This window comes from Folsomia candida, unplaced genomic scaffold (genome assembly GCF_002217175.1).
Source record: "Folsomia candida strain VU population unplaced genomic scaffold, ASM221717v1 Fcan01_Sc026, whole genome shotgun sequence".
Classification (NCBI taxonomy): Eukaryota; Metazoa; Arthropoda; class Collembola; order Entomobryomorpha; family Isotomidae; genus Folsomia; species Folsomia candida.
The window spans coordinates 1749488-1765805 of NW_019091218.1; the positions used below are offsets into that span (position 1 = coordinate 1749488).

General features: G+C 36.3%; 2 protein-coding genes across 3 annotated transcripts; one reads left to right on the top strand and one right to left on the bottom strand.

The window, feature by feature from the left end:
* Positions 1-2862: 2862 nt before the first annotated feature.
* Positions 2863-6752, bottom strand: LOC118438766. The gene is made up of 6 exons (XM_035859495.1): positions 6542-6752; positions 6187-6432; positions 5863-6111; positions 5581-5777; positions 5332-5497; positions 2863-5252 (listed from the first exon to the last, which is right to left on the bottom strand). Exons 1-6 carry the CDS (start codon positions 6750-6752, stop codon positions 5071-5073), a joined length of 1251 nt encoding a protein of 416 aa, XP_035715388.1. The 3' UTR covers positions 2863-5070.
* A 5575-nt stretch (positions 6753-12327) lies between these two features.
* On the top strand, positions 12328-15900 carry LOC110859495. 2 transcript variants are annotated; one of them, XM_035859582.1, is made up of 8 exons: positions 12328-12538; positions 13679-13941; positions 14035-14185; positions 14612-14701; positions 14823-14942; positions 15003-15196; positions 15401-15560; positions 15647-15900. In XM_035859582.1, the coding sequence occupies exons 1-8, from the start codon at positions 12460-12462 to the stop codon at positions 15742-15744; spliced, it is 1155 nt and encodes a 384-aa protein (XP_035715475.1). In that variant the 5' UTR covers positions 12328-12459; the 3' UTR covers positions 15745-15900. The 2 variants fall into 2 exon arrangements, with proteins under 2 accessions (XP_035715475.1, XP_035715476.1); XM_035859583.1 differs by having other exon boundaries at positions 12329-12538; positions 14035-14107.
* Positions 15901-16318: the final 418 nt, after the last annotated feature.

The following is a 16318-nucleotide window of genomic DNA, read 5'->3' on the forward strand; positions in this document are numbered from 1 at the left end:
AACACCACTTGTAATGCAGAATTTCTGCATTAACCAAACCATGTCGCTTTGTTTGGTTAAGGCGGGAAAAGTGATGATGTAGAAAAAATTGTCCATATCATTTACCTGGTCACCAACTAAAAGTATCTAAGTTTATTTGTGCTTATCTATATTTACTCACTGTACAGACTTTTAAATTTAGCCATAACATTATAACATAGTTATGCCTTAAATATGTAAAATAAATAATTTGTGTACATATTTATGTAGTTCTGCGAAATATTTATTAATATAAAAATAAATACAGTCGTATCCATTCCCTGATTGGTGGGTTCAGAAAGCTCTCAACCAATCAGAATGTAGGAATTTCACGCAAAATTTGACGGGACAGACGTTTCGAAATTATAATATAGATTTGTCACAGTTGTTACCATTTTTTTCAATTACGCGTTCAAATTTTTCCACCATACCAAAAATATACCAAGGCGTTTTTCTAGAATAATATTTTAGTATATCTTCAATTTTCCTAAATTTTTACCTATCGTATCTCTCGCGTTGGGAAATATGTCATACAATCGCTTGTAAAATTCAGCCTGATCCTTAACTAACTCTTGATCGCTTGCCTTCGGATATCTTAAAACAGTGAAGTCGACATCTTTCACCGATTCCACAATCGGGCAGCTGGTTCCTTCTTCCTCCGTGGGTAGAAATGCGTTCACATGAGAAAAATCATCCAATCTTGGGGAAACTTTCAAAACTTCCAGGACAGGAAAGCATGTTTTCTAATCAATCAGCCCAAAACTTCCTCCGTCTAGGTGACTTTCAAATTGCACTTTTGTAAACATGGAACTTATAGATAATATATTGGGAATCTTCAGTCCAGATATCGATATCCTTCTACTATCGTGCCACGAAGTAATATTGAAAGAAAGTTTTGGGCGAATTTCTCTTTAACAATTTGTACAGAATCGCTGGCATCTCGTGCACCAAGTCCTCGTCCATTTCAAAGAAAATTGGACTTACAATGGAACCTTTTTTCAAGCTACACGAGATACGCTTAGTGACCAATGTTAAAAAATCAAGCTAAAAATTACAAATGACGTGGTACTGATCTTTCCGTTGAATGGGCACTTGGAGGTCAAGTATTTGAGGGCAAAGTTCACAGTAGCGGCCTGTTTTTTCTCAAGCGGGCGAGCGGAGGAGTGAAAATTTTCTCCTTCGAGGTCACTTCGATCCCTTCACTCTCGCACGCTCGCACTTCATTCAATGCATATTATTTTTGACAAAATTTCACAATCTCGTAAATTTTCATATACGTAAATCTTCATGTACATAAGTTTTTATATATTTACTAATATTTTTGCTTTTTAAAGTCCTACTATCCACCAATCCGTAATAAAAAAAGTGACGATGGGTTCAATAAATTATAACTCTAACTTATTAACAAATAATTATAATTTAGCATATATATATTTATAGTAAATATAAAATTATATGAATGCATACACCAATTTTCGAGATTGTGAAATTTTGTCAAAAATAATATGCATTGAATGAAGTGCGATCGTGGGAGGGTGAAGTAGTGAAGGGAGCGGAGTGACCTCGAAGGAGAAAATTTTCACTCCTCCGCTCGCCCGCTTGAGAAAAAACAGGCCGCTACTGTGAACTTTGCCCTCAAATACTTGACCTCCAAGTGCCCATTCAACGGAAAGATAAGTACCACGTCATTTCTTATTTTTAGCTTGATTTTTTAGCATTGGTCACTAAGCGTATCTCGTGTAGCTTGAAAAAAGGTTCCATTGTTAGCACAAGTCTCTTCAAAAACCCTGGAATATTCAACAAGCATTCCATCCTTTTGACATCCAAATATCCCCCTAATTCTAAAGAATTAAGTGATCTGGAAATTAATTAGTAAACGATTACTTAAATCCTTGCAGATTACGAAGCTAAAGCGTCACTTACGACGGAAATTTATCCAAGAAGCCCAACTCCGAAATCCCAAATAACTGGGAGCTTTAAATTTTAAGATGCTCTAAACATGGGAACGATTCTGCAATAGCTTGACCAATTGCTTCGAGAGGTGCGTATCCAGTATCATCGTCCCTGTGGAACTGTAGCTGCTTTAATTTTGGAAACACGGTGCCACCAAGAATTGGAAAATGTTGGTCTTCAACCCATTCAAACTTTAACTCTTCGAGAGTACAGCACGAGTCGAGTATAATTCTGTGCAAATCCGTCTGCCATTTTACGTCCTTTTCGGTCATAAACCAGGCAAAAATTGATTTTAGGTTCTTCATTGTTGGGAAGATATTAAGATTCTCGAGCAGCGTGGTTTGTCCTGGACGTTGGAAAATTTTCAGACATATTTGCGGGGGAGAAATTCATTCTTTCTAAAATGTTCTCCCAGATTTCGTCTTTTGTAGATGAGGCTGGATACCGTGACCACCCGGGATAAACTTCAATGTTTGTCATGGTCCACATCTTTAGAATGGGTGTAGCAAAATCATTCCATGAATGGCACACCAGACGACAATTTTGTATGTCTTTGATCCCAAGGAATTTGCACAGGTGGGGAATTACCTGCAAAACCTGACACTTTTAGGAACACTGGAAAAGAAGTTTGGAAATTTATGTATGAATTTTGACTCAAATATTTTGAATTTTATATCTGAAAAAACCCGAAACATAATAAATACGTATAAGACAAGGATATCCAAATTGTAATGACTTACTTCAGATTCTTCCTCAGGCAGCATAGTTAACAATATTTTGAAGACTTCACTTTTCAGATCATAATAATAAATAACTGAAATTTAAATTACTTTACCAACATCTGTGGCGGAGATATATTTTTATGTCTCATGGTTGAGAAGTATCCCGATACACAATCAAATTCGGTCCGAATGCGTTCCACGGGTGGCTAACGAATTCGGCCCACATGTCGGATCTTGCCGCAAAAAAGCCTTCGCTCCGAATGCGTGATCGGAATTCGGTCCGAATGCGTGACCGGAATTCGGTCCGAATGCGATTTTCAGCATTCTATGCGCTTTTGGAATGCAGCTTTCTATCCGCGTGCTATATTTTCCATTCGCTCCGAAGGATATTTCTCGCAAATAATAATTAAAATACACAAATTTAAGGTTGACAAATCATTTTATTTTATTGAGTGTAGCAACGGAATACATATAAACTTACATTTATAAGGCATCCTAATATATTTACAAATTATATCATTTTGTTTAATATGTAAATATTCTTGTTCGGATACGTTTGAAGCTTCAAAAACTCCTAACTTCGAGCTATCAATTGGATAATCTTTCACGGGTTTGATGTCTCCAAAAATTTGACAACTAAATTTAATATTACTATCATCCTTCTGAAAACGACGAATTACAACAATTTTCCCTGAACGCAGCATGTAACAGTTATCACCGTTCTTACAAATATTTTTAGGAGACAACACATTATGACAATATTTACTAAAACCTACATTAGTATCGATTTGCAGAGCTTCTGCTTCCATTAGTCGTTTAAAAACTTGCTCTAAATGATAATTATGCGAATGAATTAGACTTTTAATTTTTTGCATGAAATTTTCAAACGGAAATGTGCTAGCATTATCCAGTGCGCCAAAAAGGTTTGCATCTTCATTAATGTGTAGAAGCCCATGCAAATTATACACAGCAAATTCCTGTCCATAAAGTGAGATGCATTTCTCCACAAACTTTTTTAACAACTTCTTAGCCACTAAATTCCATTCAATATTATCGGCTTTTGGGGATAACAAAATTAACAAGGCAACATGGAAGCGTAAAAAGTTTTTATATTGAACTTTCGGAATTATTCCTTTAAAGACTGCTACTCCTGTGTACAGTAAAAGCGTTCTAAATTCTGTCCCTTTATAGTGATCAATGTGATTGATTCCTCTTGGCTTTCTTTGAAACTCAGAAGGAAAATAAATTAACAAATTATTCAATCTTCCACTAATTAATAATATATTCCTGCTTTGTAGACGGTGGGGTAATTTGCCTTTCACCCACATGCGAGTTAATTTTCTTGTAATCCCTAGACATACAAGATGCAAATAGTCTAAAGGAACTTGTGATACAAGACCAATTTTCAATTCAGGTAAAATTGTATTTCCTGTGTGATGAGATTTATCCGTCTGCAACCTGAAACTATCATCCGTTCTGCTTGGGAAATTACCTTTGCAATATCTGACACTATGCATCCACTCACCATCTTCTAGACATTTTTCACACGCGTGATAACTGTTATGATTTTTACAAGCTTTTATGAAACTTCTAGCGGGAGCATCAGCTAAAATACGTGAAACCCTGAAAGAGTAATGCATATCCAGAGAGATGCCATCCCTTTCTAAAGTTTTACACTCATTTACAAAGTCAGTTAAAAAATCTAAATTATTTGGTTTCGACTCTCCATAAAATAAAGCTATAACAAAAGGTGTCGAATTAAAGGATTGATCAACACTACCTAGTATGGGCCAAAATTGTTTATTGGTGCTTCTAGTTAGAGGAATTCCATCAATCCCTACAGAAAGGCTAATTAATGGACTATTAACCTCTGATTGCAATGTGCGTAAAATCTTGCTGGAACTATTAAAATTTTCCTTAATCCCGTACTTCATCCTGATGAGCATATTCTTTCTAATTCCAAAATAAAAATATTTACCTCCGCTAATATTACAAGTGCGAATTTTAGCTGGTGTTCGCATGAGAGTTCTCGAGTCTAACGGTAAAGTAGGAAAAGTTTTTTGCCTCTTAAATAATTTCAAGAGCTCACCAAGAGCGAAATGTTTAATGTTATGAGCTAAAGCCCACTTCCTCAATTCTAAATCAATTGAAACAATTTCTGTAAGTTCTGTCGCATCCTCGCTACAATCTGAATCTGAATTTGAATAACGATCTAACGTATCTACTTCTTGTAATTCTAAATTCTCATCACCTGCTTCATTACTAATTGTACCACTTAATCTACTATTACTATTATTTACAACAGCTGGGTGATGTACACTGACACTATTAACAATCGAACCGACTGCTGGGACCCTAACACTATTCAAAAATTCATTCACGGCCCGTCGATGTTGCCATCTTGCTGTTCGTTCGGGAATCTGCCTGTTGAACATTCTTCCTTATTTCGTTGTTTACGTCCGCCGTCTCGATCTTTAGAATTCTTCAGCCACCTCTTGGTAAAATCGTCAATTTCGCTGTTCGTTAACTCACGAGTAGAACGATTGAGCCGAACAGTTTCTGTGAAACGATGAATTACGAACCAAAGTTATTAATTGTATCGAGAATGCTAACTCCTGATTAAAATTTGATTCCATACCATAGAGCACCTGTTGTAACTTCGAGTCTTTCAATCCTCGTTTAGCACATTTGCCTGCTCCAGTAAGGCTGATTATTTTAGCCAATTTGTCCAACAGTAGCTGTTCTAATATTCGGGTTACAATTTCGTTAGGATTTTTACCACCAAGATATCGTAATTTTTCGACCTACCCAGACAAATTTAGTTGATTAAATTTATGAAACTAACAAACATTAAAATTTTTTCTCCTCACTATATTTGAAAACATACCAAAATAGTTTTAGTTTGATTACTTTTCAACCAATCGTTTAACAAATCCAAACCTTCTGGAGTAGACAACGGAATGTCCGGTCGATTTGGATCGTCTTCTAGAGGAGATTCGTCGATTGTTCCAGCCGTTCTCCTTAATATCTCTTCCTGATGACCTCTAATTTTAACCAATTCTTCTGTTACTTTTGTTTGAAAGGCTAGAACCAAATGTATAAAAAATGTGAATCAAAAATTATCGAAAAGGAAAAATTAATCGATGATCAAGAAAACGAATGATTTTACCATTATTCTCGTACTTGAAATTATTAATCAACTCGGTCAGAGAAGCAAAGAGTGGCACCACGTCAACCGCTGCAAAAATTTGAGATTCCGGCTCGTTTTGCGACAAATTTACAATTTGCCCTCCTAGTGATGCTGCTGGGGGGTGATGAATCGGGGAAGACAAATTGACAACTGTTGAGTCCACTGAAACAAGGGTTGGTTGACGACGGGGTTGAGGGTCACTGCCTGGATTTTCAATTACAGTTGACACTAAATTAAATTGGAATCGTTAATAATATACCAAGATCGTAAATTTGTGCAAAAAATAACTCATATTAATTTTACCAGAATTAATCAAATTGACAAGACCAGAGACGACAGGATCACCTCCAGAACTGACTTCCTCTTCCGAATTGCCTCCCGAATCCGTACTTGGTGTAACAATTTTCACTGCCGCTGCTACCTTATTCTTTCGCCTGCGTCGTGGCGGTGGTCTGCCTTTAGAAAATCCAGCTATCTCAACTTCGGATGATGATAATTTGTCACTCGTCCGGGCGGCATTCGCTGATTTTGTCGCACTTTCAATTGTACCTGCAAAAGTGTGTACATAATTAATCAAGTAATGATGATGGAAGGAAGTGAAGCCTCCATTTTTTAACTATTTAAAAATGACGAATCAAACAGTAAAATAGAAACTTACTTGAAAATTTAAGAAGAGAGCATTGGTATTTTTCCCAGGTCACATCCGGAAGAATATGATTAATTAATTTTTGATGACTTCCTGGACCTGATGGCCAATAACACTGTGTATTGGCAGCACTTAACCAGTTTGCTGACACAACTGAAACCAACGTTTTATCTTTTTCAATGAATTCAACAACGGCAAAAGGTTTACTCTTTAAATTATTCATTGTCAGAACTGTTTTCTGGGATGTACAAGCGGAGTGAAATGAGCGACTGGTGCTAAGAGCGAGGAAGGCATGGCATGGCAACACTTTTAAACCCCCGCCACTGAGCTGAACTCGCCCCGTATTCGGGCCGAAGTCGGCAGAAGAATTCCGATTGCGAGAGAAAATCCGAATTCTGCTCGATAGCGTAAACTTTTCGGTTAAACGAAATCTTTTTTTAGCTATGAGACAGAAGGTGGCCCACCCGCTACTTTGAGTTACTACATGGAATCTGAAATTAGAAATCTATCCATAGTCGTAATTGAGGCGACAATTTCGGCCGTCTCTAAACCGAAAAAATCGTATGCGGGGCGCATTCGGACCGTATTTGATTGTGCATCGGGATATCTCATCGATACATACACAGAATAAAAAATACAAATCGTCGGCCTAATTCTAAAAACCCCTAAGTGCAGTCTCATCTTAATTTTAAATAACCCTAAGTGAGACTTCATCCTAGTTTTAAAAACCCCTAAGTGCTGCCACTAGTTAATTTTAAAAAGCCCTATGTGATAAATAAAAACGAGTAAAAAGCCTTAACTGTAATTCAAATTTCAAATTATGCATAATTAATTAGTTCTGATAAACTAATCAGAGTATCATACAGTGATACTCTATGATTACAAATTAAATTTTGAAAATATTATGCAAAGCTTCACTGGGCTATTCACAGTGGGTGTGGCCGTAGGCGCCTTTTCGATTTAAATGACACCATGTCATGTGATATATCATTTTTCTCAGGACGCTGAGGACATTACGCCTGAATACTTCAAATTTACGAACCACACCCCCAGTGGGTGTGGTCATCTGCGACTTTTCAATTTTGACATAACCATGTCATGTGATATGTCATTTTTCTCAGCTCGATGAGGGGATTTCGACTGACAAGGGAACCTTAACTACTGTCCCATCTCGATTTCCTTCGTAATAGCCTTAATCGACAGATAATTTAATGAAACTAAAACTTTGTCATAGAACATGCGGTGCAAAATCACGTTTTCGCGAAATATTTGGCGAAAGCTGCACCAAAAACCTGCATTTTCCCAATGCTTTTAACATAGCCCCAGCGTTTCGAATGATGAAATAAACTTTATAGAATATTGAAAAAATATTTATGTACCCATCCGCGTAATTTCAGCCCCATCACGAATATGCAAAAAGTGGTGCAAACATTTGCCAATTTTTTGCAAATTGCGAAAATCGGAAAAATTTCGCAAATTTGAATTCTTCGTTCCTTTAAATTCAACAAAATTTTAACTAATGTAAAATGGAATTTTTTTATTGCAAAAAATTTGCAAAAATTTGCAAAAATTGAAGTACGCAATTTTTCAATTTTTCATTATCGTTTCATTATACAAACTAAAAAATTATCATTTACATACATATGCATCTACGAATGAAGGAAAAGCTTATTTGTTTAACAACTAAAAATCTAACTAATTTTCATGAAAAATTGCGAACTTCAATTTTTGCAAATTTTTGCAAATTTTTTGCAACAAGAATATAGTATTTTGCATTAGATAAATTTGTTAATTTTGTTCAATTTAAATGAACGAAGAATTCAAATTTGCGAAATTTTTCCGATTTTCGCAATTCGCAAATAATTTGCAAATGTCTGCATCGCTTTTTGCATATTCGTGATCGGGCAGAAAGTACCCGGACGGGTACATACATATTTTTTCAATATTCTATAAGGTTCATTTCATCATTCGAAAGGCTGGGGGCTATGTTAAAACCATTAGGAAAATGCAGGTTTTGGTGCAGCTTTCGCCAAATATTTCGCGAAAACTTGATTTTGCACCGCATGTTCTATGACAAAGTTTTAGTTTCATTAAATTATCTGTCGATTAAGGCTATTACGAAGGAAATCGAGATGGGACAGTAGTTGAGGTTCCCTTGTGAGTAACTAAAATTTCAAACCACACCTCCTGTTAGTGTGGTAATCTGCAACTTATCAATTTTGATACAACCATGTCATGTGATATATCATTTTTCTCAGCTCGATAAGGGGATTTCGACTGAGTAACTAAAATTTCAAACCACACCCCCTGTGGGTGTGGTCATCTGCGACTTTTCAATTTTAACGAAACCATGTCGTGACATCATTTTTCTCAACTTGGCGATAATATTTCGACAGAGAACTTATATTTTACAAACCACACCCATCTGGGGTGACTCTTGGCGACTTTCGATTTTTACACCACCATGTTATGCGATATGTCATATTTCCCAGCTCGATGAGGATATCTGGAAAGATTTAACGTTAAAATTGAAAAGTCGCAGATGATCACACCCACAGGGGGTGTGGTTTGGAATTTTAGTTACTCAGTCGAAATCCCCTCATCGAGCTGAGAAAAATGATATATCACATGACATGGTTGTGTCAAAATTGAAAAATCGAAGATGATCACACCCACAGGGGGTGTGGTTTGAAATTTTAGTTGCTCAGTCGAAATCCCCTCATCGAGCTGAGAAAAATGACATATCACATGACATGGTTATGTCAAAATTGAAAAGTCGCAGATGACCACACCCACTGGGGGTGTGGTTCGTAAATTTGAAGTATTCAGGCGTAATGTCCTCAGCGTCCTGAGAAAAATGATATATCAAATGACATGGTGTCATTTAAATCGAAAAGGCGCCTACGGCCACACCCACTGTGAATAGCCCAGTGAAGCTTTGCATAATATTTTCAAAATTTAATTTGTAATCATAGAGTATCACTGTATGATACTCTGATTAGTTTATCAGAACTAATTAATTATGCATAATTTGAAATTTGAATTACAGTTAAGGCTTTTTACTCGTTTTTATTTATCACATAGGGCTTTTTAAAATTAACTAGTGGCAGCACTTAGGGGTTTTAAAATTAACGAGAGACAGCACTTAGGGGTTTTTAAAACTAGGATGAAGTCTCACTTAGGGTTATTTAAAATTAAGATGAGACTGCACTTAGGGGTTTTTAGAATTAGGCCGACGAAATGGCTGTTATCATAAGGCACTTGAGATAAAGTGATTCGGACCTTTTCCAATGCACCGTCACCGCAGCTTTGTCTCCTATACATACGTGAGTATGGATTTGTCGCATTAAGCATTTATACATACATATACTCATGAAAGCGTGAAATATGTACATAGTGGGGTCATAAGTTCTCGTGAATGCATTTCCGGTAATAAATCCCAAAGTATTAGAGCTATCTGTTCGAAATTTTTATGGATTAACAAGGTATTAATATTGTTTAGAAATCATAACTTCTTTGTCAAGATTTCGTCCACGGGCAATTAGACAAGACATAACTCGTGACGGCCACAGGTCGATCGTGGTACGCGCCAATTTTCGTGCCAAAAGTATTTCAGACTTTTCACCGTTGGCAAAAAATTTAATAGAAAAAAAGGCCAGATATTTGTTGTACAGAAGTCTAACATCCGTTTAAGTATGCGGAAGTCAATACGAAGTCATCACCGTGGTGTGAATGGGAGCAAGTTGGCTGGAGAAATGAAATCTCTGTTTTTTACCGCAAAGGGTACAAGTTGAAGCCAAGAATTATTTTCAGAGTGTCCTAGAGACAAACGTTAATAACCTGAACCCTGGACCCTCCGAAAATCGCCATTGGACCTTTCAACAAGAATCTGCTCATGCGCAAGGTGCAAAATTGTCCAAAACTGGCTTCAGACGAATTTTCATGACTTTTTTTCATCCGTAGAACGGTGCTCAGTATCTGCAGACCTTAATCCCCTAAATTATGACTGGTGGTCAAAATTATAGGTACAAGTATGCTCTAAATTTCACCCAAGTGTGGAAGGGCTGAGGTCGCACTTACTGAAGATCTGGCGCTTTTCCCTGGAAATCCGTGCGTGCCGCGATCGAGCAGTTTTCGCCACGACTTATGTCTTGTGTACAAGCCCGTGGAGGAAATTGTGAAAACGAAGTTATGATTTCTAAACAAGATTAATACCTTGTTCATCCACAAAAATTTCTATCAGATAGCTCTAATACTTTGGGCTTTATCACCGGAAATGCATTCACGGGAACTTATGGTCGGACTATGTAAATGCCAAATTGCAGTAGATGACTTTACTCGCGAAATTTACAGCTTCATGGGAAGCTAAATACAGAACGTCCACCAATTTAGGGGACTAACGCAATAAAATTATAATAACTTGATACACAGTTAATGTAATTTCAAAAAATTTACATATGTTTACTATCAAAGAGCTTGAATTACCATACAGTTAAGAATTGAATGATTAAATTCCGCTACCTTGTACAGACTCTATTTTCTTGTTAGGATTTCGCATCAAATTCCGCACAGAGGCTGCACCTATTTCCAAGTTGATTTTGGTCCATCCGTTTTTAAATTTTCTAGAGGTGTCTGGCGTTTCCGAAAGCTTGGAATATTGGGATTTAGTCAGCACCCAGAATTTCTCAATTGGTCGCTAATTTAACCTTTAACTAGAATTATTATGTTATGTTTAGTATAAAATAGGTTATTGTAATCAATATTATAATGGATCCTTTATAATGCTACATCTACATGAGTCTGTTGCAATTTAGTATTGAAAAGCCAAACACGACGTGATTTTAACCATGGACAAATGACGCATCCGCACCAACGGTGCAAAATTGTAAAACAATTATGCACTTATTTGGTTCGCTTATTCAGCAACTTTTTGTGCAAACTTATGTATATCAAATCATTATAACAGGTTGAGCTATTTCTAATGTTACAACGGTTTATTCATTACACAACGGTCTCAATATTAAAACTGATGCGATTTAAGTGAGAATGAATTTGTACACTCAAAATAAGGTAGTAATGAATCATTACCATGCGGAATGACTATGTGTCTCTACCACGTCGGTTACGATTTGTCGTCGAAATGGTAATAATAAGTTCAGGGAAATTCAAATTCATTACCAATTATTAAGGAAGTGAATACCATTATGTATTAAATTTTAATGTCCCTGAACTTATTGTTACCATTTCTACGACAAAGCTTAACCGACGTGGTAGAGACGCATAGTCGTTCCGCATGGTAATGATTCAATACTACCTTATTTTGAGTGTAAGTGCACTGAGATTAGAAAAGGTAAGATGAGAAATGTACCAGAAGTTAGTGGTATAACTTACAATGCGATGACGCCAGCGGTCTCGCTTCGATTTTGATAAAACATCGATAATTATGTAGCCTTAGGTAAATAATTGAACACATGTTTCGGGATTTTTCATAATGCTCAGTTTAAACAAAGTTATGATGGTATAAGTGGACGAAAATTCGCATTTTTCTCGTGAAGTTTTTCTTTTTTTGTTTTTGAGGGAGAAAAATGCGAATTTTCGTCCACTTATACCATCATAACTTTGTTTAAACTGAGCATTATGATAAATCCCGAAACATGTGTTCAATTATTTACCTAAGGCTACATAATTATCGATGTTTTATCAAAATCGGAGCGAGACCGCTGGCGTCCTCGCATTGTTAGCTAGGTACATGTGTCTCTCCCTACTCACTACTTCACTACATACCGGCAGATATTCAACATCAACCGAGTGTGTGGTGGCGACTTTACTCACAGCTGGAGAAACAATAACACAGAGCTTTGATTGTAGTATTGCAACTTATTAAATTGAATCCTTATTAATTTTCCAGCAAACATTATACGCTTCTAAATATGGAAGAACTATTGCAAAGAGTAACTGTTTTAGAGGAAATAGTATCCGAAATTGCTAAGTGGATTCATTTCATACCACGTAAGTAATTTATGTCTTCCCATTTTAAAGTTAAGTGTTAAAGTGTAGTATAAATTTACTGGACATTCTAAATTTTCTAAATTAACCCGAACCCATAACTTCTTTATGAAAGTATTATCTCGAGCATAAGTACATACATAATACACATACCGCAAAGTACAATTTATAGGTTAAAACAACAATGGGGGCACTCACGTCACTTTAGTAAACGTCGTCGTAAATAGAGTAAATTTACTAAAATTCCAAGCTTGCAAAGCGTCGTAAATATATGTATGGTTAAGACGCCTTTTTTCGTAAAAAAAATTCTTAAGAAATGAAAATCAAGATATACATATCTTTAAAGCACCATAGTTCTGATGATGGTAGGTAGAGGAATTTCATTATTCTCAAAAATATGCATGAACTTTTAAGAAATTTATTTACGGAACGTCTTACAGGTTAACCTTTCTCCAATATGCGAATATTTTTTTCTACTATTGCGTAGTTACGATTGTCGTGAAATCGTCAATATAAACTCCGCTTATTGTCCAACAAGTGTATTTCAGGGATATCTATATAAGGGAGCGTCCATAAATCACGTGATCGATTTTTTGACAATTTTGACCCCCTCCCCCCCTTGGTGAGCGGTGGTAATAATTTCGCTACCCCCCCCCCCCCATCGATCACGTGACAGGCGATGATGCTCAAATTAAATCATGTTGTCCGGAATAACAATAATATTCCAGTGTTTTTTAAATCATTAATGAAACTAGGGCTATACACATGTGTAAATAACTATTTAATACGCCAATCAGACAAAGAATTTGAAGTCGAAGAAAGTTTCTAAATATGCAAAATAAAAATCAAACTTATATAATGTGCGTGTGGTATGCCATGAGAGTTTATATATAACTCTCATAACATTTATAGGCATATACAAAAGTTAAAAAAACTTTACTCATGTCACGTGACATCTGACGATCTACCCCCCCCCGGTAATAATTGGTGACAAATTTCAGACCCCCTCCCCCCCCTCTAATCGATCACGTGATTTATGGACGCTCCCTAACGTAAATTTGCTTACGTAACATGATTATTTAAACCCATAACAACAAGTTAATATCACTCGTGTATTGCGTTCTTCTTATTACCTAATTTTAGATAAACGTTCCAAGTATTGCGAGGAAACTAGCAAAACCGATGATGAAACTACCCCTCAGCCATTTAATATCTCCCAGAGTAATGTGCAGGATCAAGTTGATATAGAAGAAGGAATTAAAATCGAACCGGACGGTGGTCATCTCGTCGATTTGTTTCCATCTGATAACGAGCAAAGTTCAATTGAAGAGGGAAGTCAATGCAATAAAAACCTGCATGACCCACTCGACCTGTCTGGCCTTGACGATGAGGATTCCATGCTGGAGGTATAATTTTACTGTTAAACAAATTTAAAAAATAAATTTTGTATGTCCGCACTACTATTCCACATTAACTGCTACCCAATTAAATATTTCTAGCTCAGTGCTCCCCTTGATGAATCACTTGAACCAAACCACGGTCTCACAATCAGTCAGAATACCAAAAATAAAGGCAAGTCAAGAAATCCACTGCAATGCCATGATAATTATGATCACGATACAGACGGGCGAGCCGAGCTGCCCACAACAGGTGACGACAGGTTGAAATATTCACAATGGGCGAATTCACAACAACCTCTTATTTCGCAACTCATTTAGCAAACTTTAGCGAATATTAAAATATATCTGAGGCGGTTCGCAAAATATGACTTCGTAAAACTCTCCAATCTCGAAAATCTACTAAGAACACCTATTTCGGTATTGTTTCCATATATTTCTTTAATTTATCTTGCTGGCGATGGTGAGAATGAGTTTGCGAAATAATGTTGCGAAATAAGAACATGTCCTATTACGGGGTAAATTTGAGAAACAAAATCCTATAATTTCCCAGGAAAATTTTTGCGAAATCTCAAAACTTTGCATGTAATGTTGCTACGTTCAATTTGCGTGATATAAGGTTGACGTGAGTACGCTCAATACAATAAATTTACCTAACCTGTTAATATGATTTTTGTAGATCTCGAAACACCTAATAGACCCAAGCGGTATAACAAATTAACTAAACAGTCCGACGAAATTAATGAGAATGGAGCAAGGAACTACGAGAGTAAGCAAAGCATACATAAATATTTAATTAATTCACTAATATTCACAACGATACCTAGAATTTTGTCGTAGCAACTTGACACACAGTGATGATAAGATAATTCAATTTTTTACAAAAATAGGAAACCATGTACTTGATCACGGCCTTTCGACAGGAGAACTGAGTGACGACTCCTCAGATATTCAACGTGTTAAATTGGACTCAAGCTCACCCACAGAATCTTTACTCAGAGAATTCAGAAGTGAGTCAAAACTTAATATTTTCATATTACGTCTTCTCTAAATTAAAAAAAATAATCTAGGATTTCGAGGCCAGTCCTTGAAAAATCAAGACATGTTGTTGGAAAAGATGACATATCTTGAAAAGCTTGTAAAACAATCAACAACCATACCAAGTTCTTTCAGTACGCGAAAAATTAATTGGCCAGCGAAAACCTTGGAAGAATTAGAGCACATCGAAACATTACTGGAAGATCAATCCTATTACACTCAAGAAGTAAGCAGTAAGAAATATAAAACATTATTCGGTAACTGTTTCTAATAGATTCAAATGTTCCCGTCCTATCCACCTGATTGTCAAAATATGGTAACATTAGTGACATCAGTTAAATCTTATACCAAATACTTAGATTTTGTAGCAGCCTTGATTCGGGCAATACAAAGCTGTCCTGGAAATTTTTTACCTTTATTCCCATTTCAGGTAGCCAATCTGTCGAGGAAGGGTGGGTCGTCCTTGTCCAAGGATGTATACGACATGCTTCATTCCATGATTACGAACGATCTCAGGAGCAAAATTAGGTACACGGGAAAGAGTGACAAGATCCCATTTGCAAACCGATTAACAGCCAATCTACTTCGAGGTGCCTTATTTCTTTCTTATTTTGTATATTCACTACTTACCGCAAGCTGTACTCATTAGTTTTAACTGTGTAAATATGTACAACAGACTCTGTCAGAGCCACAAATCCGGACCCTTCCATGAAAGACTCGCAAATCAATCACCATATTGGCTGCTGGTTTCGTATGAAAGTTGCTTCAAACTAATGCGACTATATCTAACATCAAGCGCTGATAAGCAAATCGTCTGCAACTCAATGTCGTCCAAAGTGCAATCCCAGGGTTAAATAAGTAGTCTGACAATAATATTTTCAATGAAATGTACATAGTAGTAATTAAACCAATTAAAATTTTACAAAGATATGTAATTTGCCCATGTCTTTTCTGTTTGAGTAATAGTATCATCTATGCAACTCGACGAGCAATATTTCATTTGGTAGACACTAGTTTAGTCATTAGTACATGTTCCCAAGCACCTTGTTCCATAAATATATGGGTGGAAAATGTTCACTAGGTACCCAATCATACTTTATCCCATCACTTTCTTTATTTGCATATGTATCACATCAAACCCAGACGTCAGGAATGATTGAATCGAAGCACATTCGTTATTGACTTGGTAGGATGTATGTATAGGCATGTATGCAAACAATGAGTCCTCACCCCGCAAGTGTTTTATGCGTACATATAATGAGGTAAACACACTTAAAATACATATTTAACATGATTTAAGCATCGTCGGGCAGGTAATTTTTAATTGGCATCAATTGATGCAAACACC

What these genes read in the sequence shown, in the direction of transcription:
- LOC118438766 (XM_035859495.1), bottom strand. Translation starts at nt 6,752, where the DNA reads ATGAATAATTTAAAGAGTAAACCTTTTGCCGTTGTTGAATTCATTGAA. An exon ending in CTCTCTTCTTAAATTTTCAA is followed by an intron (nt 6,433 to 6,541) that starts GTAAGTTTCTAT and finishes ACACTTTTGCAG; the next exon opens with GTACAATTGAAAGTGCGACA. An exon ending in GTTACAACAGGTGCTCTATG is followed by an intron (nt 5,253 to 5,331) that starts GTATGGAATCAA and finishes ATCGTTTCACAG; the next exon opens with AAACTGTTCGGCTCAATCGT.
- LOC110859495 (XM_035859582.1), top strand. Translation starts at nt 12,460, where the DNA reads ATGGAAGAACTATTGCAAAGAGTAACTGTTTTAGAGGAAATAGTATCC. An exon ending in GTGGATTCATTTCATACCAC is followed by an intron (nt 12,539 to 13,678) that starts GTAAGTAATTTA and finishes ACCTAATTTTAG; the next exon opens with ATAAACGTTCCAAGTATTGC. An exon ending in TGGAGCAAGGAACTACGAGA is followed by an intron (nt 14,702 to 14,822) that starts GTAAGCAAAGCA and finishes TTACAAAAATAG; the next exon opens with GAAACCATGTACTTGATCAC.